The sequence below is a fragment of the Bufo bufo genome, chromosome 5 (assembly GCF_905171765.1).
Source record: "Bufo bufo chromosome 5, aBufBuf1.1, whole genome shotgun sequence".
Classification (NCBI taxonomy): domain Eukaryota; kingdom Metazoa; phylum Chordata; class Amphibia; order Anura; family Bufonidae; genus Bufo; species Bufo bufo.
In genome coordinates this window covers 246,496,243-246,524,227 of record NC_053393.1, presented here as the reverse complement: position 1 = coordinate 246,524,227, position 27,985 = coordinate 246,496,243, and the positions used below count along the sequence as shown (strand labels likewise).

Below are 27,985 nucleotides of genomic sequence, written 5' to 3'. Positions count from 1 at the left end.
AGAGCAGAGAGTATTGGCTTAACTGGATGAGAGGCCTGTCAGGATTTGGGGAGGTACTATCTCTCCTTAGGGAGAGAGCGCCTTAATCAGTGTGAGGAGACTTATAGGCCATTCATGCTCCTCTGGAATTCTGGGAAGAAAGGGATGCAAATGAGCTCTTAACAAGCTTATGAAGAGCTCATATGCATCCCTTCCCTCCCAGAATTCGAGAGGAGCATGAATGGCCTATAAGTCTCCTCACGCCGATTAAGGCGCTCTCTCCCCAAGGAGAGATAGTAACCCCCAAAAAAGAATATTACATTATTAAAGTTATATTTAGTAGATTTCTGAAGAAAGATTGTTGATCTAGGAAAATATTCAGATTCTAGATTTGGAGTTGTGAAGAAATGTTTGTCCCTAAAATGAGGAAAATTGGCTTCCATCTCACAAGGGTTTTTTGCCTTCCTCGGGATCAACTTTGTAAAAGAATAATGGACGGAAGTATTTTTTCAGCCTTACAAACTATGTTACAACTTAATGGTACATATTCCGTATGTAGACACATATAAGGTTTCAGTGAAAATAGTGCAATCTTGTAATATACTGTGGAGTAGATTTACTAATCCTGTAGATGGCTTTAACTTTCCAGGATGGGCTTGCAGCAGATTTATCACAGGGGGTCCGGATGGGCGATAAATCTGCTGCAGGGACAGACACTTTGCTCTGACTCTGTACCAACTATTGGTTGGCTTAGTTTGAGACAAAATTTAAAGCCAGAATAGTGGAGCAAAATGTTTCTTCTTAGGCCATACCCCCTTTACAGTAAGCTATGCCCCTTTTCGGACTAGGTGCAGAAAATGTCTCTAGATCTAGATGAGCCAAACTGAGATGCCATTTGGTGCAATTTACGACAAAATCTAGGGGCACTGACATTAGTAAATGTGTGCCTGTGTCTTGTTAACATCCACAGGCAGGAAACCTGTTCTGATAATACACTTCAACTGCACATGTTAAGTGAATGAGAGCCATGCACCTGGACAGCAAGAATTTCTATTCAGTGACAGCAAGCTGCAATCTTAAAAATGGAGAGGAAATGAATCCATATCTTTGGACAGTGCTCTTTCTTACGTGTAGGCTGGTTGGGTGTGCTTAATTTCTGCTCCACTAGGCCCCATCATTTATCAATTATTCCAAATTACCTGTAACATATTTGAAGATCTGAAAAATACCTCCTGTCACATTTCCAATTATATTAGAGATTTTGGCTCCTGCTCTTTATTTGCCTGTACTCATCTCTAATGCTTTACACTTCTACTCTGCTTGTCAAGGCTGGCTGTTTTGTAAGGACCAGTCAACTGTTACACCTTGTACGAGCCCAGTCAATATGGAGCTAAAAACAGGGCGGCCCGCCTCCAATATCTCCAAATCAAACTGCCTAATAGTAAATCAGTCTTAATTGTCCATAGCAATCAATCAGAGCTCAGCTCTATGGACAATTAAGACAGATTTATTATTAGGCAGTTTGATTTGGAGATATTGGAGGCGGGCTACTTTTTCCTGGGCCACCCTACCATTAAGTACATACAGAGAATGATTATTTAGCTAAATACTAAAATTACCAAGGGAGAAACGGTAGATCATCAGGTAACAGGCACACGCACTGTGGTAAATGAGCTACAATAATGGCGATCCCAGGAGTCCCCTTTGACAATTAAAGTCTGATAGTGTACAAAGAGTCTAAAACCGTCACTTACAAATGTGTTTTTTAGCTTTTCGTGATTTTCCTCTTCTAACAGTCTTAGTGTTTCCTTGTGTTCCTCCTCTTTATGCTTTAAGACTTCAGCATGTAACTTTTCCATCTCCTTAATACGCTCATCACAGTTTTTCTATAAAACATGAAAACGGGCCATTTTACCACATATTACAATAAGTGGAAATATTACATATGGAGAATGGCATATATTACCTACTATTGGAAATGTATTAAAAAAGCATGTTTAGGAAATCCAGAGAAAGAGATCTCCCTCATAATACAGTATCAGATGGAGAAGGTCAGGACTTTAGTGCCAGTATCAAATGGGCAATAACTTCTATGCTGATGTAAGTCTTTCCTCTGTAATTTTAAATAAAGACTTTAGAATGCTTAAAGGGTATTCCAGGATTTTAATGTTGATGGTTTAGGCTCCGCATATGCCATCATATATGATAGTTTGGGTTCTGACATCCTGCACCCCCACCGTTTAGCTGTTTCAGAGTAGCTGTGGTGCCAGAGGTCAGCGCTGGAAGTATACAGCTCCATCCATTGTGTAGTGGATGCAGCTGATAACTGCATCGTGATCCCATTAATTTCAATGGGAGGTAGTCTTAGCTTAGCAAAAAAAAAAAAATCTTTATTTTAAGGGACTGTGCCATTCCAGGGAATGTATCTTGCATTTGCTTGACTGAGTATGAGATGCAATACAGGACAGACCAGGGAAATATTATTTTCCTAATATTAGGTATGCCTTGTAAGGTTCAGTAAGGAGGGATGCAAATGAGCTCTTAACAAGCTCTGCCTCTAACGCCACCAGATGTAAGGCAGCTATCCTATAAGTCAATGTTCAACCTTTTAAAAGACCTTGAGACATGACTTGGATCATAATTAAGCCAGCATCTCATCTGCAGACAACTGTTTCCAGGCGATTGCCCCTCATGAGTGCAGAGCAGAGAGTACTGGCTTAAGGAGATATTGTATTCCCCAAATTCTGACCTAGGCCTCTCACCCAGTTAAGCCAGTACTTTCTGGTCTGCACTGATGAGGGGCAATCACCTTGAAACAGCTGTTTACAGATGAGATACTGGCTTAATTATTATCCAAGTCATGTCAAGGCCTTTCAAAAGGTCGACACTGACTTATAGGATAGCTACCTTACATCTGTGAGTGTTAGAGGCAGAGCTTGCTAAGAGCTCATTTGCATACCATCCTCTCAGAACTCCACAGGAGTGTTGCCCGCATCGTGAAGGAAAAGAGCTCTTTTGTTCACATTTTTACACTGCTAGGCGGAGGCTCCCGCCTAGCAGTGATCCAGATGAAGTCACCGCCTAGCATCCCATTTAGAGACCCGGTACGTCACTGGATCTAAAGAAAAAGCCAATGCTCCACTTATTCAAGCTGAATGGGGAAGAGGGGTTATGTCCGGGTTCAGATCTGAACCTGGACAACCCCTTTGAGGAGCTCTCTATTCCCTAAACGTTCAGTGAAGAAATGCATACCTTCATAATATCCACCACCTCTTGCTTCACACGACTAAGCTCCTTTTGTATTTTCATACGCTCCTCCTCGCTAGCTTGCTCTATGGCTTTAATGTGCTCTTCCATTTCTTGTTTGCCTTTGTGGTGGGCCTCCTCCGTGCTCTGTGAGGCACTTACAGCTTTTTCCAATTGTTCAAATGCTAAAGTGAGAAATAATCCAATAATTTTAGCATCAAGTAAAATAAATTATTTCAAATATGTTTATATTTTAATACATGTGGTTGTATGAAAAGAAAATCATTTCTTAGCTCTTCTAACACATCATTTTTTAATTTTTTTTAATAGGCTTTATTTTTAAAGAATAACATCAACCAGCAGATACGCAGGTCTCAAGACTAGTGCCGTCAAAATGTCATAGGCAAATACTGAATTTGAACGTTTCGGGAATATACAGCATGACATATTGGTATTCAAAGAAACAAAAAGCTGAGTATATCGCCCCACCCACTGAATTGTCTCATGTCAGAAGCTCTAGAGTTGAGACCACATTCACTCTACAATAACACACCGCAGCGCTGCAGCTCCCCAGCCGGGGAGAGAAAATTTGGCCGGCCAGGCCGCTCATATGTAATACCATCTATTGAGTCATACAAAGGAACCCAAGGCTGAATTCTGCTAATCATATTTTTAGGATTATTGGACACCCTATTTCCTCTCTTCCCTAAGAGACATGCTTACTTATGCTAGATCTGGTACTGGTCTCGCTTGCAGCCAGAACCCCCAAATCTTCTCAAATTTCTCCTCCTTGCCTCGTGATAAACGTTAGTCTATACATTGGTAGAGCCGCATCTATAATTTGAATCCACTGTTGAACCGACGGGGGTTTCCAGTTCAGTAACATGACCTTCCTGCCATAAAATATCAATAGTCTATACAAAATTCGGGCGTATTTAGTTTGAATCAGGACATTCACCAATCCCAACAAGCTGTTCTCTGGGGAACAGACTGCCGGCAAGTCCAGTTGATCATTCAGGAATTTGTGAATCTCCAGCCAAAACTGAGCCATCACTGGACAACTCCATATCATATGAATCAATGTTTCCCTTTCTGCGCCACATCTGGTACACTGCGGGCTTCCTAGTCTATGCATGCGATTCAGTCTGACTGGAGTTAAGTAAGCGCGATGCAGCCATTTCGCCTGGATTAATTGGTCCCTTGCACTAATTACTGAGTATCTCCAAGTGTGCACCAATTCTTTCTCATGTCTATCCTCTAACTGTGGGATATCCTCCTTCCACCTTGCCAAAGAGCTAGATAGCGGGGACGAGGTCTGCGACATCAGTACATCAGACACATAATTTTATAATACATAATAATTTACTGTTTGTAGTTTAGTAATGTTCCGGTGCCAAAAATCTGTCTGAAAAGTGGCACAATTTGAAGCAACAAGAGTTTCTCAACTTTTTCCTAACATGTCTGACAAGGGGGTGGGGTTCTGCAGAAAGAAGTGTGGCCTAAGATACACCAATTTGTGCCAAAATTCTGGTATGAAACCAATAGTTGGTATATAGAGTCAGAGAAAAGCGGTTGTCCCTGCACATTTATCATCCAGCCTGAGCTTGTGTGATAAATCTGATGCAGAACTAGACTGCCTGTCCATGTTTATGCTATCTATAGGATTAATAAATCTCATCAAAAAAAGCATTAAAGGAGAAACAATAAACCCTACTACTAACTGCAAGAAGGTTCTATGGAGGGATGAGATCTAGACCAGGTCTCACTATTTTATTTTTTGCACAGAACTAAATTTGTGAAGACCAAATAACCCTGCTGGAATATCAAGCAGCTACGGCTCTTGTTCATACAACAGATTTTTAGCAGGATTTCAGGGCTCAATCCGTTCTGAAATCTGCATGAACATGAATGAGGTTTCCGCAAATCCTGCCTGTGATGATCAGGAACTCGCTACCCCAACATATCAGACTCTCACTACAGTGGAATCCTTCAAAAGAAACCTAAAAACCCACCTCTTCAGACAAGCCTACAACCAGTGACCCTGCTGCCTCTATACCGCCATGACCAACCTCACCCGCACCTACTGTGTCCTTCTCTCATACCATGTAGATTGTAAGTCCTCATCTTGTTCATGCTTAGTGCAATTGTCTGTATTATGTATGTATACCTATTCTCATATGTACAGTGCTATGAAATGAATGGTGCTTTAATAATAAAATCATCATCATCATCATCATCATCATCATCATCATCATCATCATCAGGAGATGACTGCTGAGAGGTGAGCTCTACAATAAAGTGTCAGCCTGTTGTGAGGGCTAAGAGGTCAGTGTGAAAAGTGTAACATTTCAGGAATAGATAAATAGATTTAAACAAAATTCTGAACTATAATTACTACCTTTATGTCACCCAACCCTATTGTTAACACACAGTTAAAGCACAACCAAACAACACTCATCTACAAAAGGCTATATACACTTTTACATGAGCCGAGGAAAGCGCTTTCCCAATAACTGACCCATGAAAATCTGTGGCCATCATCCAACAAATGAGCAAACAATTGTTTCTCTGGTTATTGCATATTTCATGTGGCCCCAAAAGTCCTCATTTGTCAAAAACATTTCTGACTCGGCACATCTAGCTTGTAATATGACATTTATACTTTATTACATATAGTTGTTCACTAGATGACTTTAAAGTACACATACATAATTCCCAAGAATTTCACCAATTGTCAAAAATAAAATCCATTCAAAATACGCAAATAGTCCTCCAGCACCCTACAGCAAAATAAAGCTGGTCAGATGTTTTTAAATTATTAGTTTTTTAGGACGACTAAGGCTGCTACACATACTATTTGGCTCCCCCAGTCCCCGCTAGAGGGAGCCATTGCACGCCCGGGGGCATGCTCTCCCAGGTTTTTGAGTTCCCAGATGCTGAGGTCACAATTGATGAATGCTGAGCCACATCCAGGAATCTAGATAAATGTCACAAGTTTTCAAGGTTATGGTTAGGGATGAGCAAATCGACCCCAGATGAAACATCCAAAGGAACCACTTGGAACCAAACCCGAGTTCGGCAAAAGGGCCCCAACAGCAGAAACCAATTTCTGAAGTTATTACCCAAATTCTCGCAAGACACCGCGAAAAAACAACCTCAGCCCATCTGAGCCAACACACTCCAACACTGCACAGAGCGCTCGCTCCGCACAGCAATCCAACGAAGTTCCACGCGAATAGACCTCGGATGTCCCACCCGAAGTCGACTCGCCCATCCCCAGTTGTGGTATGTCACACCAGAATTGGGGATTTTATTTGCTCATAAACATGATGCTTGTGCAAGAAACATCGATAGAAGCATAACAAAAGCGGAACGCCTGGTAAACTTTTCCACATCTGAACAGTTTATTTTTCTTATTTCTTTTACCCTCTCCCACCCTATTTTTATTTATTTTATTTTAAAAATTTTCCTTTTAATTAAACAATAATATTTCCATACAAAATAAAATAGATGTTTTGAAAATTTAATTATAAAAACTTGTAATATATCATATGTGCTGATGTCTCAATTTAAGCGCCAGTCCCAAAGTCCTTGAAGCTCCACTTCAGCATTTGTTCTGACACCAGAAGAAAGCCTACTACCCCTCTCTGTGTTGGTGGTGTACTTGAAGAGGACTGGTGTTAACTCGGCACGCCTCTGTTCACATGCAAGCACGGGTGCCAAGCTTCTCACCTTCCACTGCATTGAGCCCAGTGCAAATCCTTCTGCCCTCGGACCGGCACAGGTGTGGGTCTCCTACGGTCTTCTGGTTCGCGGGCAGCATGACCCACCACCAGCATCTCCCTCTGCTCTGTGTGCTCAGAGCTCTTCAGTCTGTGTTAGGGCACATGTGCCTCTCTTCCTTATGTGAGGCAGTGCGCACACACCCTCATTCTTCCCTAGCCTATGGCTGGTTGCCAACATGTATAAATAGGCGTCTTCTGCTACAGGAAGGAGCCTGAGCAACTTTGGTTTCTGTTTAGCAAAGGTGTTTCTGCGATTCTTACCATTTCGGTGTACCAGACCTTGCATTTTGTTTAACTGACTCTGCCTGTCAGCCCTTGCACCTCGTTTACGGAACCTCCCTATATTGCCGCCTGCCTTAACTTTGGACCTCGTTTACGGACTACGCCATACAGCCCTGACCTTGGACCTTGTACTCTGACCTTGCCAGTGCCTGATCAGCCTCTGTCCTCCCAGCAACCTTTGAGTGTCCTGTACCATTTGGAGGTCAGTCCAGTGGGTCCACACCCAGGTTCTGTTCCCTCGCGTTCCAGCCACCTCACAAGTAGCACCAGGTGTACCCCTCACCATCAGAGGTATTGTGAAGAAATGACACTTACACATTGCCCTCTGAGGGGACTGGTCACATGCTTATCATTACAACTGGCTCGGTTCAATAGTCAAGCCCGTCGTCTCATCATGGATGATCCAGACAAGGAAGGGTGCTAGCTTGGCTAGTTAACAGAGACAGTCAGCCACCTTCCAACTCCTCACAGACACACATAGGGGGAGGGAGCTATCTTCCTCTTCAGGACAAATGTAGAAGTGAAGCATTTAGGATTGCAGATTCAGCATAAAAATTGGTGCAAATTTCATACTTAAAGTATATCAGCACGGGGCAGATAATGTCCCTAAATGGGATCAATAATATGTATGTCAGTCAGCTCTTGTATAGTACATATAAATGCAGCAGATTGTATTACTGATTGGGGATATATGATTCGTCCCTATACATTATGCATATTGTCTGCAGCACATCATCTGTTTAAACAAGGAGATGAGCTGCCGACAAACAATGATTTTCACGTCTCCATTAGGCTACTTACACACTAGCGTTAATATTTTCCGGTATTGAGATCTGTCATAGGGTACAAAACGTAACTGAACAGAACGAAAAGCTCCAAAATGCATTCCATTCCGTTCTCATACCAGAAAGCAAACAACAGCATGCTGCGGTTCCCTTTCCGTCCTGGGATGCGGAGCAAGACGGATCTGACACAATAGAAAACTGATCCGTTTCCCATTGACTTTCAATGGAGTTCATGACGGATCCATCTTGGGTATGTTAAAGATAACACAACCGGATCCATTCATGACAGATGCAGACTGTTGTATTATCAGTAACGAAAGCGTTTTTGCTGAACCCTGCTGGATTCAGCAAAAACTCTAGTGTGAAAGTAGCCTAAGTCTAGTTTCACATTTGTGAAAGTTCTCCGGATCTGGCATTGGCGGAAGATACCAGAATGGAAACCAGGCAGTAACTATAATGGGGTCAAACATGCTGTGATTCAGGTAGAAAAGGAAAAAGGTTGCACGCAGCGGTTTTTGTCCGGCCGATTCCATGCTGAAACAGCCTGCCGGAAGGCCGTGCCACATATGTGAAAGAAGCCTAATGCCTGTATTACACCAGATTATCTGACCAATCATTAGTCAGATGGCCATTTACACACACAGATCTTTTGTTATACAGACCAACTATTGGTCTGATTGGACAGATATTGGTCAGATAATCTGTTGGTGTAATACAAGTATTTTCTCGTGGGCATGTTTACACAGGGCAAGCTCAGGAACAAAGGTTTGTTCACTCAATCATTGGTCCATGAAAAGAGCTTTAAAGGGGTTGTCTTGGTTCAGAGCTGAACCCGGACATACCCATAATTTCACCCAGGCAGCCCCCCTGACTTGAGCATCGGAGCAGTTCATGCTCCAATGCTCTCCCTTGCCATGCACAGGATCGCGCAGGGCAAGGGCTCTTTTATTTACTATAACACACTGCAGAGTGGAGGCTTCCGCCCATCAGTGTCGGTGAAGGAGAGCCCGGTACGTCACTGGCACTCCACAAAATGCCTTTGCCCTGTGCAATTCAGCGCAGTGCAAAGGAGAGCATAGGAGCATGAACTGCTCCGATGCTCTTGTCAGGGGGGCTGCCTGGGTGAAATTCTGGGTTTGTCCGGGTTCAGCTCTGAACCCGGACAACCCCTTTAACCACCTCAGCCCCCAGTGCTTAAACACCCTGAAAGACCAGGCCACTTTTTACACTTCTGACCTACACTACTTTCACCGTTTATTGCTCGGTCATGCAACTTACCACCCAAATGAATTTTACCTCCTTTTCTTCTCACTAATAGAGCTTTCATTTGGTGGTATTTCATTGCTGCTGACATTTTTACTTTTTTTGTTATTAATCGAAATTTAACGATTTTTTTTGCAAAAAAATGACATTTTTCACTTTCAGTTGTAAAATTTTGCAAAAAAAACGACATCCATATATAAATTTTGCTCTAAATTTATTGTTCTACATGTCTTTGATTAAAAAAAAATGTTTGGGTAAAAAAAAAATGGTTTGGGTAAAAGTTATAGCGTTTACAAACTATGGTACAAAAATGTGAATTTCCGCTTTTTGAAGCAGCTCTGACTTTCTGAGCACCTGTCATGTTTCCTGAGGTTCTACAATGGCCAGACAGTACAAACACCCCACAAATGACCCCATTTCGGAAAATACACACCCTAAGGTATTCGCTGATGGGCATAGTGAGTTCATAGAACTTTTTATTTTTTGTCACAAGTTAGCGGAAAATGATGATTTTTTTCTTTTTTTTTTTTTTTCTTACAAAGTCTCATATTCCACTAACTTGTGACAAAAAATAAAAACTTCCATGAACTCACTATGCCCATCACGAAATACCTTGGGGTCTCTTCTTTCCAAAATGGGGTCACTTGTGGGGTAGTTATACTGCCCTGGCATTCTAGGGGCCCAAATGTGTGGTAAGGAGTTTGAAATCAAATTCTGTAAAAAATGACGAGTGAAATCCGAAAGGTGCTCTTTGGAATGTGGGCCCCTTTGCCCACCTAGGCTGCAAAAAAGTGTCACACATCTGGTATCTCCGTATTCAGTAGAAGTTGGGGAATGTGTTTTGGGGTGTCTTTTTACATATACCCATGCTGGGTGAGATAAATATCTTGGTCAAATGCCAACTTTGTATAAAAAAATGGGAAAAGTTGTCTTTTGCCAAGATATTTCTCTCACCCAGCATGGGTATATGTAAAAAGACACCCCAAAACACATTCCCCACCTTCTCCTGAGTACAGAGATACCAGATGTGTGACACTTTTTTGCAGCCTAGATGGGCAAAGGGGCCCATATTCCAAAGAGCACCTTTCGAATTTCACTCGTCATTTTTTACAGAATTTGATTTCAAACTCCTTACCACACATTTGGGCCCCTAGAATGCCAGGGCAGTATAACTACCCCACAAGTGACCCCATTTTGGAAAGAAGAGACCCCAGGGTATTCGCTGATGGGCATAGTGAGTTCATGGAAGTTTTTATTTTTTGTCACAAGTTAGTGGAATATGAGACTTTGTATGAAAAAAAAAAAAAAAAAACAACAACATCATTTTCCACTAACTTGTGACAAAAAATAAAAAATTCTAGGAACTCGCCATGCCCCTCACGGAATACCTTGGGGTGTCTTCTTTCCAAAATGGGGTCACTTGTGGGGTAGTTATACTGCCCTGGCATTTTCCAGGGGCCCTAATGTGTGGTAAGTAGGTAAATGACCAGTGAAATCCGAAAGGTGCTCTTTGGAATGTGGGCCCTTTTGCCCATCTAGGCTGCAAAAAAGTGTCACACATCTGGTATCGCCGTATTCAGGAGACGTTGGGGAATGTGTTTTGGGGTGTCTTTTTACATATACCCATGCTGGGTGAGAGAAATATCTTGGCAAAAGACAACTTTTTCCATTTTTTTATACAAAGTTGGCATTTGACCAAGATATTTATCTCACCCAGCATGGGTATATGTAAAATGACACCCCAAAACACATTCCCCAACTTCTCCTGAGTACGGCGATACCAGATGTGTGACACTTTTTTGCAGCCTAGATGCGCAAAGGGGCCCAAATTCCTTTTAGGAGGGCATTTTTAGACATTTGGATACCAGACTTCTTCTCACGCTTTGGGGCCCCTAGAATGCCAGGGCAGTATAAATACCCCACATGTGACCCCATTTTGGAAAGAAGACACCCCAAGGTATTCAATGAGGGGCATGGCGAGTTCATAGAAATTTTTTTTTTTTGGCACAAGTTAGCGGAAATTGATATTTTTTATTTTTTTCTCACAAAGTCTCCCGTTCCGCTAACTTGGGACAAAAATTTCAATCTTTCATGGACTCAATATGCCCCTCACGGAATACCTGGGGGTGTCTTCTTTCCGAAATGGGGTCACATGTGGGGTATTTATACTGCCCTGGCATTCTAGGGGCCCTAAAGCGTGAGAAGAAGTCTGGAATATAAATGTCTAAAAAATTTTACGCATTTGGATTCCGTGAGGGGTATGGTGAGATTTTATTTTTTGTCACAAGTTAGTGGAATATGTGACTTTGTAAGAAAAAAAAATAAATTCCGCTAACTTGGGCCAAAAAAAAGACTGAATGCAGCCTTACAGAGGGGGGGGGGGGGGGATCAATGACAGGGGGGTGATCAATGACAGGGGGGGTGATCAATGACAGGGGGGTGATCAGGGAGTCTATATGGGGTGATCACCCAACTGTCATTGATCACCCCCCTGTAAGGCTGCATTCAGACGTCCGTATGATTTTTACGGATCCGATCAGTCTATCAGTGGATCCGTAAAAATCATGCGGACATCTGAATGGAGCTTTACAGGGGGGTGATCAATGACAGAGGGGTAATCAATGACAGGGGGGTGATCAGGGAGTCTATATGGGGTGATCACCACAGTCATTGATCACTCCCCTGTAAGGCTGCATTCAGACGTCCGTATGATTTTTACGGATCCTATCAGTGGATCCGTAAAAATCATGCGGACATCTGAATGGAGCTTTACAGGGGGGTGATCAATGACAGAGGGGTAATCAATGACAGGGGGGTGATCAGGGAGTCTATATGGGGTGATCACCACAGTCATTGATCACTCCCCTGTAAGGCTGCATTCAGACGTCCGTATGATTTTTACGGATCCGATCAGTCTATCAGTGGATCCGTAAAAATCATGCGGACATCTGAATGGAGCTTTACAGGGGGGTGATCAATGACAGAGGGGTAATCAATGACAGGGGGGTGATCAGGGAGTCTATATGGGGTGATCACCACAGTCATTGATCACTCCCCTGTAAGGCTGCATTCAGACGTCCGTATGATTTTTACGGATCCGATCAGTCTATCAGTGGATCCGTAAAAATCATGCGGACATCTGAATGGAGCTTTACAGGGGGGTGATCAATGACAGAGGGGTAATCAATGACAGGGGGGTGATCAGGGAGTCTATATGGGGTGATCACCACAGTCATTGATCACTCCCCTGTAAGGCTGCATTCAGACGTCCGTATGATTTTTACGGATCCGATCAGTCTATCAGTGGATCCGTAAAAATCATGCGGACATCTGAATGGAGCTTTACAGGGGGGTGATCAATGACAGGGGGGTGATCAGGGAGTCTATATGGGGTGATCACCTCCGTCATTTATCACTCCCCTGTAAGGCTGCATTCAGACGTCCGTATGATTTTTACGGATCCGATCAGTCTATCAGTGGATCCGTAAAAATCATGCGGACATCTGAATGGAGCTTTACAGGGGGGTGATCAATGACAGGGGGGTAATCAATGACAGGGGGGTGATCAGGGAGTCTATATGGGGTGATCAGGGGTGATCAAGGGCTAATAAGGGGTTAATAAGTGACGGGGGGGGGGGGTGTAGTGTAGTGGTGCTTGGTGCAACATATTACTGAGCTGCCTGTGTCCTCTGGTGGTCGATCCAAACAAAGGGGACCACCAGAGGACCAGGTAGCAGGTATATTAGACGCTGTTATCAAAACAGCGTCTAATATACCTGTTAGGGGTTAAAAAAATCACATCTCCAGCCTGCCAGCGAACGATCGCCGCTGGCAGGCTGGAGATCCACTCGCTTACCTTCCGATCCTGTGAACGCGCGCGCCTGTGTGCGCGCGTTCACAGGAAATCTCGCGTCTCGCGAGAGGACGCACCGGCGCGTCCACCCAGAACAACAGGACCGCCGCAAAGACGCAATCCTGCGTACGGCGGTCCTGAGGTGGTTAAAGGGGTTGTCTCACTTCACCAAGTGGCATTTATCATGTAGAGAAAGTTAATACAAGGCACTTACTAATGTATTGTGATTGTCCATATTGCCTCCTTTGCTGGCAGGATTAATTTTTCCATCACATTATACACTTCTTGTTTCCATGGTTACGACCAGCCTTCAACTCAGCATCAGCGGCTGTGCTTGCACACTATAGGAAAAAGTGCCTTCCTATGGTCTCAGCCACCAAAGAGGTGATAGCAGGGCCACTGATGCTGGATTGCAGGGTGGTCATAACCATGGAAATGAGAAATGTATAATGGAAAAATTAGTCTAGCCAGCAAATACATTAGTAAGTGCCTTGTATTAACTTTCTCTACATGATAAATGCCAATTGCTGAAGTGAGACAACCCCTTTAAGTTTTATTAATTTAAAGTTTCAAAACATTTCAACAACTTCCATCTCTCCAGACAATCCTGTAATGCACCAGACATTGGTGTGATAAACACTTTTTTTTTTTTTAAATACCTTAAAGGGGTTTTCCAGATTCCCAATTTTGATGACCTATCCTCAGTATAGGTCATTAATATCCAATCAGTGAGGGTTCAACGCCCCACACCCATCAGCTGTCTCCTGCAGCCTCCGGCCCTGAAACTAGCACTTGTGAAGGGAACAGGGAGCACAGCTCCATTCAAATTGTAGTAGGCATGCCAGTTTACTGCAGTTGAGCTTCACTTCAATGGGAGCCGAGGTGCAGTAACCCAGAACAGCCACTACAGTCTGAACGGAGCTGTGGTTCCCTCTCTAACTAGTTCCGCTGCAGGGAACAGCTGACAGGTGGGGTTGTGGGATGTCAGTCCCTCACCCATTGGTTATTAATGACCTATCCTGAGGATAGGTAATCAGTATCGGGAGTCTTGATAATTCCTTCAAAGCCATAAATAGAAAAACATGGCTGCTCTCAATAACAACAACAGCACCACGGCTGTCTATATGTTGGGTGTGGTATTGCAGCTCAGCTCCATTCACTTCAATGGAACTGAGCTGCAATATCAGATACAACCCCATGGACAGGTGTGGTGCTAGGTTTATAAAAAATATATATTTTTTAAATTCAATTGAAGAAGTTCTTAAAGATTACTCACTGCAATTGAAGACAACCACATGCACTAGACTACATGCACTGCAGAGTATCTAGATTCTTAGCTTGAAAGTAGGAGTCTAAAATGGTCAAAACTACAGCAACTTCAAAGAGCAGATTCCAAAAAGCACATACACACAAAAAGACAGTGACGTTGCTGCTCAGACAATTGCTCAAATTTACCCTTTTTGTGGCATATTCTACTTTTCTGGAGTCAATTTATCCACCTTTCACTGTGATAAAACTAGCGCAGATTAAGTCTAACTTTACATTGTCTTACTTTTAGACAGTATAAGTAAATCTTTCCCAGTGTCCTTTTGGCATATGCCAGTATATGGTGGCATTCTTGTTGTTTCAATAAAGAAATAGCATAGCAGACTTCTTTGTTATATGCTACTGAGTCCTATGGTTGCTATATGCCATTGTATGCCTATACAGTCGCATACATAAATTCCGTCATATGTTGTACGATATACACTGGGAAGTCCTCCCGTGTTATCATTTCAGTTTAATGTTCCTCCCGTGTTATCATTTCAGTTTAATGTATGAGTATTGCATACGGCTCCTAAATGCTTTCCAGTAATGAATGCAGATAGCCAGCATGTTTTCAATATGCTGTATGAGAAGAATGAAGTTCTGACCATTACATATCCAAAAATTTGGAACTGATTTAGAGTAAAAGCAAAAATTGCATTCAACAGCAGATATTTACTTTGAAGGGGTTTTCCAGCTTTTATCATTATTTTAAAAATTTCCACGCCATGCTGCAGCACCTGTGGAAAAATCTCTACTCATCTGCTTCCTCCCAGTCCATTCAGTCTTCCAGTCCCCGCTGGTAAACTTTCAGATGGGGTCACGTCTGCCACTTCAGCCAATGACCTTTTCCCGGCCTCTGTTGTGTGCGCCATGACACGGTTGCCGTGCATGCTGTGGCCTGCGGCAACGTGTTGTTGTTGCAGCATGTAGGTGGTTACTCCTTTCCCCTGGGTCCTTCCCTGTCTGGTGCCGGAGGGGTTAATTATCTAGCTGATGTCGATTTAGGTGTGTCTTGGGTGTGGCCTCTTGGCTCTTTATATCCTGGTGTTGTGAGGTCAGTTGCCCTCCAGCCTTTGTGTAAGCTGGAGTGCTGCTCCTATTCTGGATATACCATCTGTCCAGTGGGAGGGCCTCCTAGCTAGACATCAATGTCACCTTGATGTCTCCCCTATGTCTTTACCTTCCCTTGTATCTATGTTTGGTGTGGGTTATGTGCAAGGTCTGTTGTATGTCTAGTGGTCGTTACATGTCTTGCTTGTGGGTGTCTGTCTTCCAGCATGTTTGCTAGACATTTCCCCTTTGAGTCGCATAACCTCCAGAAGGGGGTGTCAGGGTTCCCCGGAGGGGGAATTACAAGTCAGTGAGCAGCTTTGCCTGGGGCCGCCATGCTTTCTTTCTGCATGGGGGTCCGGTTGTCGCTGTGGCTGCGGCAGGTAAGTGCGTGTTGTTTCTGGGCTCTTACCTGCCGTCCAGTGACTGTTCACTGGCTGTCCTTTTTCCTTGTAGCTAGGTCAGTGGAGACTCCTGTTCATCCGCGTCTGGGATGAAAAGGTCGTCTCCTGCTCCTAACCTCATTGCAGGGATTTCAGGGCGACTCAGGGTCCAAGGTTCCTGTGTATGAGCCCACCTACCATCTAGGTCTGCTCATATGGTTAGGAATCAGGGCCAGGATTAGGGCGGCATTAGGAGTTGAACTGCTCCCTTTTCCTGGTGTCCAGGCCTAGCTTCTTCCCCGTTTTCCTACGTTATACGGTGGGTAGTTTTCCCCCACTCCCCAGCGTGACAGACCTGACTGGTTCCCTAGTGGTATTTTGACATGTTGCTTGACACATCACCACTCAGGCTACGTCTAGACGACGACAATAAGTCACGCGACAGATAGGGCACAACTACACTGCAACATTTTGTTGCACTAATGTCGCGCGACAATTTTATAATGGCAGTCTATGGTGTCACACTGCAACATGCAACAGTCGCAGAAAAATCCATCTCAAATGGATTTTCTGCGACTGTTGCGTCGCAGTCGCAGCATGTTGCAGTGCGACACCATAGACTGTAATTATAAAGACTGTCGCGCGACATTAGCGCGACAAATGTCGTCGTGTAGACGTAGCCTAAGGCCAATAATTTGCTTCAGTAGCGAACTTGAAATCAACAATCTGGAAGTTTATAGATGGAGGACTGGAAGACCAGAGAAGAGAGCCATGGAGCCGAGGGGAGCAGGAGAGTATGGATTTTATAACAGGTATTGCAGGCTGGCAGGGCTCCAGATGGCGACCAAAATGGTCGCCAATGCGACTTAGAATTTACAAATGGCGACAAGACTTTTTAGTCTTGTCGCCATTTGCGACTAGACCCGCCGCCGCAGCTCTGCTCAATACAGCGGCGGCACAGGAGATGATCGTTCTCAGCAGCGCAGGAGGAGTCTCTCCCTCCCCCCTGTGCTGCTGCCGCCGCCTCCACCAATAAGAAGAGACGGGAGGGGCTGTGGCCACTGCGCCACCAATGAAGATAACTGACCTGTAATACAAATACAGGAGGCGGGTGCCGGAATCAAATAGCGGCACCCGACCTCTGTGACAGGGAGCTGCGATCAGCTGCAGTTGAGTTAACCCTTCAGGTGCGGTACCTGAGGGGTTAATTGTAGCTGATCGCAGCTCCCTGTCACAAAGGTCGGGTGCCGGCTATTTGATACCGGCACCCGCCTCCTGTATTTGTATAAGAAACGTTGGTGGCACAGTGCGCCCCCCCAGTATAAGAAACGTTGGTGGCACAGTGCGCCCCCCCCCCCCAGTATAAGAAACGTTGGTGGCACAGTGCGCCCCCCCCCCCAGTATAATAAACATTGGTGGCTCAGTGGGAAGTGCCAATGAGGGTTAAAAATAATAAAAGAAAATTTACTCACCTCCTCCAGTTGATCCGTAGCTGCCGGTCTCCTGTACTTACTTCTTTCTTCAGGACCTGTGGTGACGTCACTGAGCTCATCACATGGCCCATTACCATGGTGATGGATCATGTGATGAGCACAGTGATGTCACCACAGGTCCTGAAGAAAGAAGTAAGTACAGGAGACCGGCAGCTACGGATCAACTGGAGGAGGTGAGTAAATTATTTTTTTATTTTTTAACCCTTATTGGCACTTCCCACTGCGCCACCAATGTTTATTATATTGGGGGGGGGGGGGGGGCACACTGCGCCACCAATGTTTATTATATGGGGGGGCACACTGCGCCACCAATGTTTATTATATGGGGGGGCGCACTGCGCCACCAATGTTTATTATATTGAGGGGGGCGCACTGCGCCACCAATGTTTATTATATGGGGGGGGCGCACTGCGCAACCAATGTTTATTATATGGGGGGGGCACACTGCGCCACCAATGTTTATTATATGGGGGGGCGCACTGCGCCACCAATGTTTATTATATTGAGGGGGGGGCGCACTGCGCCACCAATGTTTATTATATTGGGGTGATGGGGGGGCACACTGCGCCACCAATGTTTATTATATGGGGGGGGCACACTGCGCCACCAATGTTTATTATATTGGGGTGATGGGGGGGCGCACTGCGCCACCAATGTTTATTATATGGGGGGGGGGGGCGCAGAAACGCAGAATATAGAGCATGCTGCGATTCTCACGCAACGCACAAGTGATGTGTGAAAATCACCGCTCATGTGCACAGCCCCATAGAAGTGAATGGGTCCGGATTTAGTGCAGGTGCATTCCGGTATTCTGAATGCCGGATCCGGCACTAATACATTCCTATGGGGAAAAATGCTGGATCCGGCATTCAGGCAAGTCTTCAGTTTTTTTCGCCGGAGATAAAACCGTAGCATGCTGTGGTTTTATCTTTTGCCTGATAAGTCAAAATGACTGAACTGAAGACGTCCTGATGCATCCTGAACGGATTACTCTCCATTCAGAATGCATGGGGATATGCCTGATCAGTTCTTTTCCGGTATAGAGCCCCTGTGACGGAACTCTATGCCGGAAAAGAAAAACGCTAGTGTGAAAGTACCCTAAAATTTTAAGTTTAAATCCCCCCTTTCCCAATTTTACATATAAAATATATAAACATTAAATAAACATATTACATAGCACTGTGTCCGAAAAGTCCAAACTATTAAATTATTAAAAAGTATCTCCTATGCGGTGAGCATTCGCCATTTTTTAGTCACCTTGTCACCCCAAAAAATAGCATAGGACTGTTCTATTATGGGCCGAACGTTTCATAAAATGCTAAATGCACGCGGCTTTTTTTGGTGTTTTTTTTTATTTATTTTTTGCGCGGTATTGAGTATCGCAATACTTTTTTATGGTGACGAAAGCGAATCAAAATTTTGGTTTCAAAACAACCCTACGCCGATCTGATCAGCGTAGCGTTGTCACGATAGCAAAATTTTGATTCAGTTTCGATTTGGCGACTAAAAATTTGATTTGGCTCCTAAATTTTTCAGTTCAGGAGCCAATGGCTACTAGGTATTTTTTTTAGTCTGGAGCACTGGCTGGGGTGGAAATTTTAAAATAAAACAAAAAAAAAAAGCTGGAAAGGTTTTAAGCCTAAATACAGCCCTTTTATTCAAGAAAATAGTGGGTAATGTGATCTTCTCAAATGAATCTATGAGATCATTTCGACTGGAGTTTTGCTTCCTTTTTAATATCAAAATCCTTTCATCTCGCTGTACAAAAAGCTTGAATTTTATTTTTTATTTTTTTCGGGAAGGGGGCGGGGCAAACCCAATTTATACTATACAGTTTTCTTTTCTACAGTGTCTTTAAAATCAATTATGATGGTGTGGTATGAAAAGCCATAATCAACAGACATATAACCAGAGTAACGTAATCCACCAAGAGCATTTTCCTTTCCATGGGACAATGGATACCTTGATTGTCTGAGTAGCAAGAACAGCCTAATTACCATTATCCTTCTAAAATGATAACTGAAGAAAAGGAACATCCCTTACCCCAATCCTGTTCATACAAGGCTTGGGAAAGGCACCATTAATTGGCATGCATGAATACACAAAAATAAGATGGCTAGTGTGAGAGCATTTGATGCTGGCAAGGGGACCAAAATCAGCATGTAAACAGTAACAAGGTAAAAGTATCTTTAGAAATAATACCACAATACAATGTTGAAGGCTAGCTACACTTTTACAACCAATTCAGAGTATGGATCCAATGCTTCTAAAAAACAATTGATGCAACCTTGTAATAGCCGTCCTAAGAAATGTCCTATTGTTTTGCTTGTATTCAGATCTACAGTGCTTTGAGAAAGTATTCAACCTTGAATTAAAATGGATTTTCATTTAGAAACAAAAAGCGCAGCTCAGCTCCCATTCACTTGAAAGAGAGCAGAGATGCAGTACGCCAGCACGGCCATTACACAGTGGAAAGAGGCTTCTGCTTCCAGTTCCACCCACTGTTTTGCTTCTGATACCAGTGGCTTCCAAAAAACTGTTGTCAGGTGTCGGACACCCACCGATCTGATATCGATAACCTATCCCGAGGACAGACCATCAATATCAAATGACTGGAAAACCCATTTAAATCCATTATACATTTTTTTTTTTTTAAAGAATATGCACAACTACGCTGACAGGAGAAGGTCAATTACCAAAACTCAAGGGGATTAATAAGAGATTCAACAAATACATCAACGTTAATAGTGAAGGAAAACATTTGGAGTAAATATAACCTCATGTGGAAGACTCCCCAAATAGAATAAGTGGATCTACGGTCATAAACAAAATACAGGCAGATGTGATGCAATTGTCCATCAATCATTTCACATTGAACACCATGCTACCTACATAAAGTCAAAAAAGAGGCATAACCAAATGGAGCCCTAGTATAAGACCACTCCTCTAAGGGGGTGTACCCCCAATTGGTTCCATAATAAGGGGACAGGACCACAGCTTTAGTCACATGAGGACATATAGTATCCCCCGAATGTTGTAAACATAAGGCATGTAGTAACTATGGAACTTGCATAAACAAATACAATCACAAGGATATACAGTAAATCAATATAACATAGAAATCAGATACAATCACAAATGGTGGGTAGAGTAGGAAATATGATATATATGCAACCCTCTTCTCCCACTCTTCACACACTGTTAGCAACACCGCAGGAGAAATGCTAGCACAGGCTTCCAGTATCCGTAGTTTCAGGTGCTGCACATCTCGTATCATCTGAAGGCAATTGTCTATGCTGTGAAGATACGAGATGTGCAGCACCTGAAACTACGGATACTGGAAGCCTGTGCTAGCATTTCTCCTGCGGTGTTGCTATCAGTGTGTGAAGAGTGGGAGAAGAGGGTTGCATTGACAATCCAACACAATGGGCAGCACATTGAACACATTTTATAAGTGGTCAGAAACTTGTAAATAACTCATGAAAGAATAAAGTTACGTTAAAACCAAGCACACCATTGTTTTTCTTGGGAAATTCCCAATAAGTTTGATGTGTCACATGACCCTCTTCCTATTGAAAAAACAAAAGTTGGATTCAAAATGGCCGACTTCAAAATGGCCACCATGGTCACCACCCATCTTGAAAAGTTTCCCCCCTCACATATACTAATGTGCCACAAACAGGAAGTTAATATCACCAATCATTCCCATTTTATTAAGGTGTATCCATATAAATGGCCCACCCTGTATTATGGCCCGGATGTTCTGCCAAATGCGTAATGCACATGGCTAGTATCCATGTTTTGCTGGAAAAAAAACAGGCAATGGTCATGTACACGAGCCCTTAAAATGGCCCTGATGCCCACAGCAAAAAAGATGCTGAACACTGGTAAGGGGAAAATGGCCACGATTCCCTGAGGCCTATAGCATCAAACTGCTTGCTTGTGGGCAGTCAAGATATCAGATACTACTGAGTAGATAAATGAAATCCAGGCAAATGCACCTGCAGATCATCTAGGCGATAGTTGGGATGGAAGTGTTCCTTTCCGGCAATAATGCCCTCACTCGTCCTCACACTGAATCTTCATTTGCCGGCAGCAGATGGCGATTACACAGCACGATCTCCTGCCGGCAAACAATGGTTTTCAAACCTGCTAAAAGATTCCAATTGCCCTATGAACAAGTTTGTTTGCTTATTCATTGGGTAATTGGTGGCAGTGTTACATTGTGTTCATACAAACGCTCGTTAGCAAGATTAACTGCATGTGTAATATAAGCCTAAGTTCCCATCTGGGTCTGTCTTCTACTTTTATGTTTGGGAAGGGGGAAGGGGGGGGGGCATTAGCGCTGGATCCTTGATATCAGGCATGCGCAACCTGCAGCCCTCCAGCTGTTGCAAAACTACAACTCCCAGCATGCCCGAACAACCTACAGCTATCAGCCTGCAGCAGGGCATTGTGGGAGTTGTAGTTTTATAACAGCTGGAGGGCCGCAGGTTGGGCATGCCTGCTTTATATGATGGACGTCAACAGCATCCAATGCAACCCTCTGACCATAATGGGTCTGTTGGATTTCCACTATGGCGTACGTCATTCAGCCAGACAAAATAGCACAGCATCTGCAGTATTTTGTCCTGTATTTTTGCTGGAACCTGCGTCCGAGGTTTCTATTTAAACCCTACAAGAAGGGGATTATGCGCTCCAGGTGTTGGCTACATTACCTTTAAAGATAACCATTTGCTGATGTTTAAACAATTAGTGCCTTTAAAGAGTTATTCCCATCTCGAAATTTACAGCATATCCACAGGACATACCATAAATGTCTGACAGATGTGGGTCCTTTCTCTGGGACCTGCACCTATCTCAAGAACAAGGCCCCATTTTGAAACCGTTGTGATTGGAGATATTCACACATGCGCGGCCCCACTCTAATCATTTGTACAGGAGTTCCGAAAATAGCCACCTAAGCGTGCTGGGCTGTATTTGGAAGTCCCATAGAGGTGGACCGTACCAACAATGACAGAACATGCTGTAACTCGCATCCAAAAAAGAATCTGCATTCATTACTTGTATTAGTGTGACCAGGCAGTAATAGGACTCGCAATAAAGTGCAGCTGTCACCCAAGTCACATCCAACCAAAAAAACCTAGTTATGTGTTAAGGGAAATATGGCTTTCAGCCAGAACCTCATCCTGATGACCACACAAATATGCCTAATAATTGGACCCAGTGGTATTCACCCATTCAGTATGGCCAGTAGCAGTGTGTCCCTTGTTAGCATATCTAAGGCAGGAAGGGCACATTGTGAAAGCAGTTGAACAACATCCTCTTGACCAAGAGATGGGGAAGATATTTGGGTGGTCACAGGGTGGAGTCTATGGTGGGGGGCTGGGACACAGCAACATATAGGTGAAAGCTGGGAGTGGGGCTGGGGCTTCTCTTCCTGGACACCGATGGATGAATAGCATTTCAAGTTATATGTGTGCTTATGTGGGTATGTATACAAGTATAATATCCCAGTAGACTGTATATGTGTACATATAGATATTAGCAGTATGCAGGAGTCTCTATATGTACATGTACTAATGGTCAGGTACTGGATGTGAGTTGGTTAGAAGAGTAGATCCAGTAGACCGTATATTGATGGACTCTGGATATACTGTATATACATACACATTATCAGCCACATTTGCTTAGCATTCAGGGTGCGCAGGAACGGAGGCGGCTGTGTGTGGTGGTGTCCTCTATGTATTGTGTTATCTGTATCTTTATGAATAATGTCCATTGCTTTGTCATCTCTATGTTATCAGTAAACTATTTTTATATATAAGTATCTGCGAGGGTTGTGTGTTGCTCCTGGGGTATATGAAGGACTGGAAAAGGTGTAATTTTACACAGGATATTCGGGATATGCTAGGAATAGAATAGGAGAGATGGAAAACGGAGTTATACATAAATCTCCTATTTCCAAGAAGCAAAAATCCCCTCTTCATTATGAAAATACAATACAACTAAATTACTAAATATATTAAAAGACGAAGAGAGAGAGCAGTGTGGGGACACGGCACAAACAGACAGAAGGATCATTGAGGTCAGTATATGTGTACATGGAATTTTGGTCTTTATTGTATAGATAGCATGCTTCGGCACAGTGCCTGTTGCATTTTGATTGCTTATTTTCAAGCATATTTTCATTGTCGCCCCACTGCTCTTTTTTGTACTATGTTTTTAAAAGTCTTTTGTGATGTATGTGGCATGTATGGATGTTATAGCCACTGCTTCTTATATATTTGCCTATAGGATAGGAATTGGCCTCTGTGGAGCATAGCCTACTTCTGAAAGTATTTCAGATAAACCTACTTATACTTAAAGGGAATCTGTCACTAGCATATTAGCAAAAATTTTTTTTCATGAATCCATGTGTAATAAAGTACCTTATTTCCATATGTCTTGTTCTTTTTATTCTGTGTCTTGTCATTTCTTCAAAAAAACGCTTTTTATGATATCCAAATGAAGCTGTAAGGAGCCCAGAGGGGCGTTATTCTTTGTCCACGGTGCCCAGGAACGCCCCTCTGAAGTGCCGTGCCCGCCTAAATTTGAAAACTAATAACTCCTCCAAGATCAGCTAAATCGCCTCCCAGAGGCGAGGCTAAGTGCTCCCTTCCCCCCCCCCCCCCCCCAGCGCCGCGCTCAGCGGCAAACACCCCCGATCCTCCTCTCGCCTGCAACCGAAATCCCGCGCAGGCGCAGTGCCGGCGATTGCCTGCACCTGCGCGATGATAAGACGACTGAGGGCAACAGCTTCAACAGCGTCACTGGGCATGCGCCGATCCCAGTGACGTGTTCGCTATTTCCTCAGCCAGCTGGAAGCTGAAGGGGCTGTCCCCTGTCCCGACGTCAACCAGAGGATTTGAGTCTGTATAGGTAGAGATGGAAAAAATGTTTTTAATAACTACCACTATACACCAACGTATATTTATTGTCCTACACTAGTTATATATCAATATAATATATGGCCATATGATCCTATACACCCCCCCACACACACACACAAATAAAACCCTCAAACATATATGATATAAAAAGGCTCCCACATCTTTTTATATTATATATGGTTGAGGGTTGAAATAATGTGCTAAAACATGTGAAACACCCCCCCCCCCACCACCACCACCACATCATAAATCGCCGGCACTGCGCCTGCGCAGGATTTCGGATGCGGGCGAGAGGAGGATCGGGGGTGTTTGCCACAGAGCGCGGCGCTTGGGGGGGGGGGGGGGGGAGCACTTAGCCTCGCCTCTGGGAGGCGATTTAGGCGATCTTGGAGGAGTTCTTCGTTTTCAAATTTAGGTGGGCACGGCACTTCAGAGGGGCGTTCCTGGGCACCGTGGACAAAGAATAACGCCCCTCTGGGCTCCTTACAGCTTCATTTGAATATCATAAAAAGCGTTTTTTTGAAGAAATGACAAGACACAGAATAAAAAGGACAAGACATATGGAAATAAGGTACTTTATTACACATGGATTCATGAAAAAAAAATTTTGCTAATATGCTAGTGACAGATTCCCTTTAAGACGCATTTAGGCCTCATTCACACATACGCGGACCGCGGTCCGTGAAAACCTGTCCTGCTGAGTACACAACGTCATTGGTTGCTATGACGCCGTACGCTTCGTGCCGCCGCTGCTGTACAGTAATACACTTGTGTGATCTATACGAGTGTATTACTGTACAGCGGCGGCGGCACGAAGCGTACGGCGTCATAGCAACCAATGACACCATGCTGTGCACTCAGCAGGAAGGCAGGCTGGGTTTTCACGGACCATAGTCCACGTGTGGGAATGAGACCCTACACAGTAATGTTCCTTCCAGATAATTGCCTGCTCACCAGTGAAGGGGAAGAGCTGCATTTACATGCAGGACTCACCTCCACGGTATTGTACTATTGATAGCTACTGCTTATAACTCATTCCCATACAGATTCAGGCTTTCTGGGCAGCAGAGTGCCGTTTACACCGCAGAATCTATTACCCAGCACCAAAGATCACAATGAAGGGGTTTGGCATTATTATCGGCTGATCTGCAGCACCTTTACATGGGTAGCTTATCAGGAACAAGCACTCATAGGAACAATTGGGCAGTGTAAATGCGCCTTTAGAAGGGACCTGAAACTATACAACAAACTCATCTTTCCAAAGCATTTCTGAACATAGAACATATTAAAAAAGAAAATTAATTAATTAATTATCGTGTCATAACTGAAGGATGAGTAAACGGTTATGCGAGTCAGACTGGATGAAACGGGACAACAGCACCCATGTGCCACTGTAGCTAGCCTTGGTAACTGATAAAGAAACAAAATAAAGGTGCATTCACACACTGCAGACGAGTCACAGCAAAAGCGTGGCTGAACAGATGTGGCTGCAATGCAGATAGCTGGTATGGGAACACCATGCACTGGCTCAGGGGACCCAATTATAACACCACGTGTTCTGTTATTTCAGACATATGTACATTATTTTATTCCACCCCTTTAAAGAGGGCCTGACACTTCTCCTGACATGCCTGTTTTTGGAACTACACGTATTCTTCATGAAATGACGATTCTGGAAAACCTTTCTTGTTATTCCTTCTGAATATTTACTGAATAAATTGGACAACTGGGTGTTACCGTTCTTATCAAAAGGGATGTGTCCTCCACAGTCTGGCAGTGTCAGCACTGACAGTATCCCACCCTAACTGGTAACACACAGTTGTCAATCTATTCATACCTTTTCAGAAGAAAACTAGAGGGACAGAACAATGAAATAGTTATTTCATTAATACCACTTGTCAGGAACAATGTCCTTTCTTACGAGTTCCCTATGGTTTTGGTGCATCCAGAAAAAAGTGAGCTGGGGAATAGGGGGCGGATATAGATATACTATAGCTAAAGATATCCGAATGAAAAGATCCCCACTTACCGGCTTTTTCGGATTTCTCTTTCTGTTCTTGTAGCTGTTCACATTTAGTGGTCAACTGCTTGACCCGTGTTCGAAGCTGAGAAACCTCTTCTTCCTTCATCATTAGAGTCTCATGCACCTGTCTTTTAGTCTCTGCAATGACCATTCCCTGGAAAATAGAGATAAATGGCAAATAAAGTGAAACATCTGTCAACACAAGGAAGTATTAAAGTACAATACATTAAACGGGGTCGCTCTGCTTTGGGGGCTCTCCGTTCCCAGCTTGTAAACTTCAGGTTGGACAGGGGTCATGTGTGCCACTGCTGCCAATGACTGGCTTCAGTAGAGACGTTTCTTTGATACGTCACATCCGAGACCGGTCACTGGCTGCAGCAGCTCACATGACAGTCATCAAACCATAGGCTTACAAGCAGGACTAGAAGGCATCAATGGCATTAGGGGACCAAAGGAGCAGGAATCTAGAAGTGGGGGGCAAGTAAGTATGCTTCCCTCCGCAGGTCCGACAAGGTAGGGGGGGTCCTGGGAGAAAGGCCGTAAAAGCTGGAAACCCCTTTTGATATGTTCAAAGCAGGATGTAGGGGGATATATAAAAAAAAAAACTCAAAGTCAGTGGCAATCCAGTTCCTTCCCTTGTCCTCTGCTTCTCATCCCTGCTAGACTAGAAGGGTGACATGTCATCTACATGCAAGACACTGCTGCCGGGGAACCGATAGCCTCAGCAGGGACAGCAGTGGAGTGCATGTAGACAGCACTGGAAGTAAAGGAGAAAGGAGCTTGGCGCTGGAAAGGGGCACATGTAAGGCCCCTTTCACACGGATGAGAAGTCCGCGCGGGTGCAATGCGCGAGGTGAACGCATTGCACCCGCACTGAATCCGGACCCATTCACTTCAATGGGGCTGTTCAGATGAGCGGTGAATTTTCAGGAATCACTTGTGTGTTGCGTGAAAATCGCAGCATGCCCTATATTCTGCAGATCCTGGTTTGAGCCTCAAGTTTTAGACACCGCTTCCATCACTGTACATCATTTAACCATGAACAAGGACTCACCTCCTGTATAATTATTATATTTGTAAATTAAAATGGTAATTTCCTACATCAGTAATCAAAAATGCTCATATAACTCCTGCTCCTATACGAGCTACAGTAGGCACAATCTTTGCACATGTTAACGGCATAGAACCTGTATCTACAGCAGGGAATCTCAACATATCTTCCAGTCTGATCTGTCAGTACGGGTTTTCAGCTCTCATCCACATGGCTTTATTGTAGGAAGCTATAGTAGGGCGGCTGCAGCAATTTGTGGATTCTTCGTGTACCTCTGTATGCCTCAAATTGCATATGCAGGTTACATTTCGAAGTATTCTTTATAAGGCTTATAGGGTAGAATATGTTCCATATAGCGGCACAACATTTAGGCCCCTGCTGTGTGAATAAGGCCTAATAGTTAACTTTACAACGTGACGGCCAACTGACAGACACATGATGAATGTTGGCACCTTAGGCGGAGTCCACACACAGCCCAATATAAATTCGGAGGGCGTTTTTTTCAATACTTATTGGTTTTGCTGCAGAATTCACCCCTGTGGTAATATTAGC

The 27,985-nt window shown here is 43.8% G+C and overlaps 1 protein-coding gene across 5 annotated transcripts in view; it reads right to left on the bottom strand.

Annotated features, from left to right (window-relative positions):
* Positions 1-27,985, bottom strand: part of GOLGA4 (golgin A4) — a 156,564-nt gene that overhangs the window by 69,176 nt on the left and 59,403 nt on the right. For all 5 annotated transcript variants that reach the window (XM_040433541.1, XM_040433540.1, XM_040433542.1 and 2 more), the window contains 3 exons: positions 26,389-26,536; positions 3,232-3,410; positions 1,734-1,865 (listed from right to left, as the gene is read on the bottom strand). In XM_040433541.1, the coding sequence (XP_040289475.1) occupies positions 1,734-1,865; positions 3,232-3,410; positions 26,389-26,536 (459 nt within the window). The remainder of the gene's footprint in view (positions 1-1,733; positions 1,866-3,231; positions 3,411-26,388; positions 26,537-27,985) is intronic.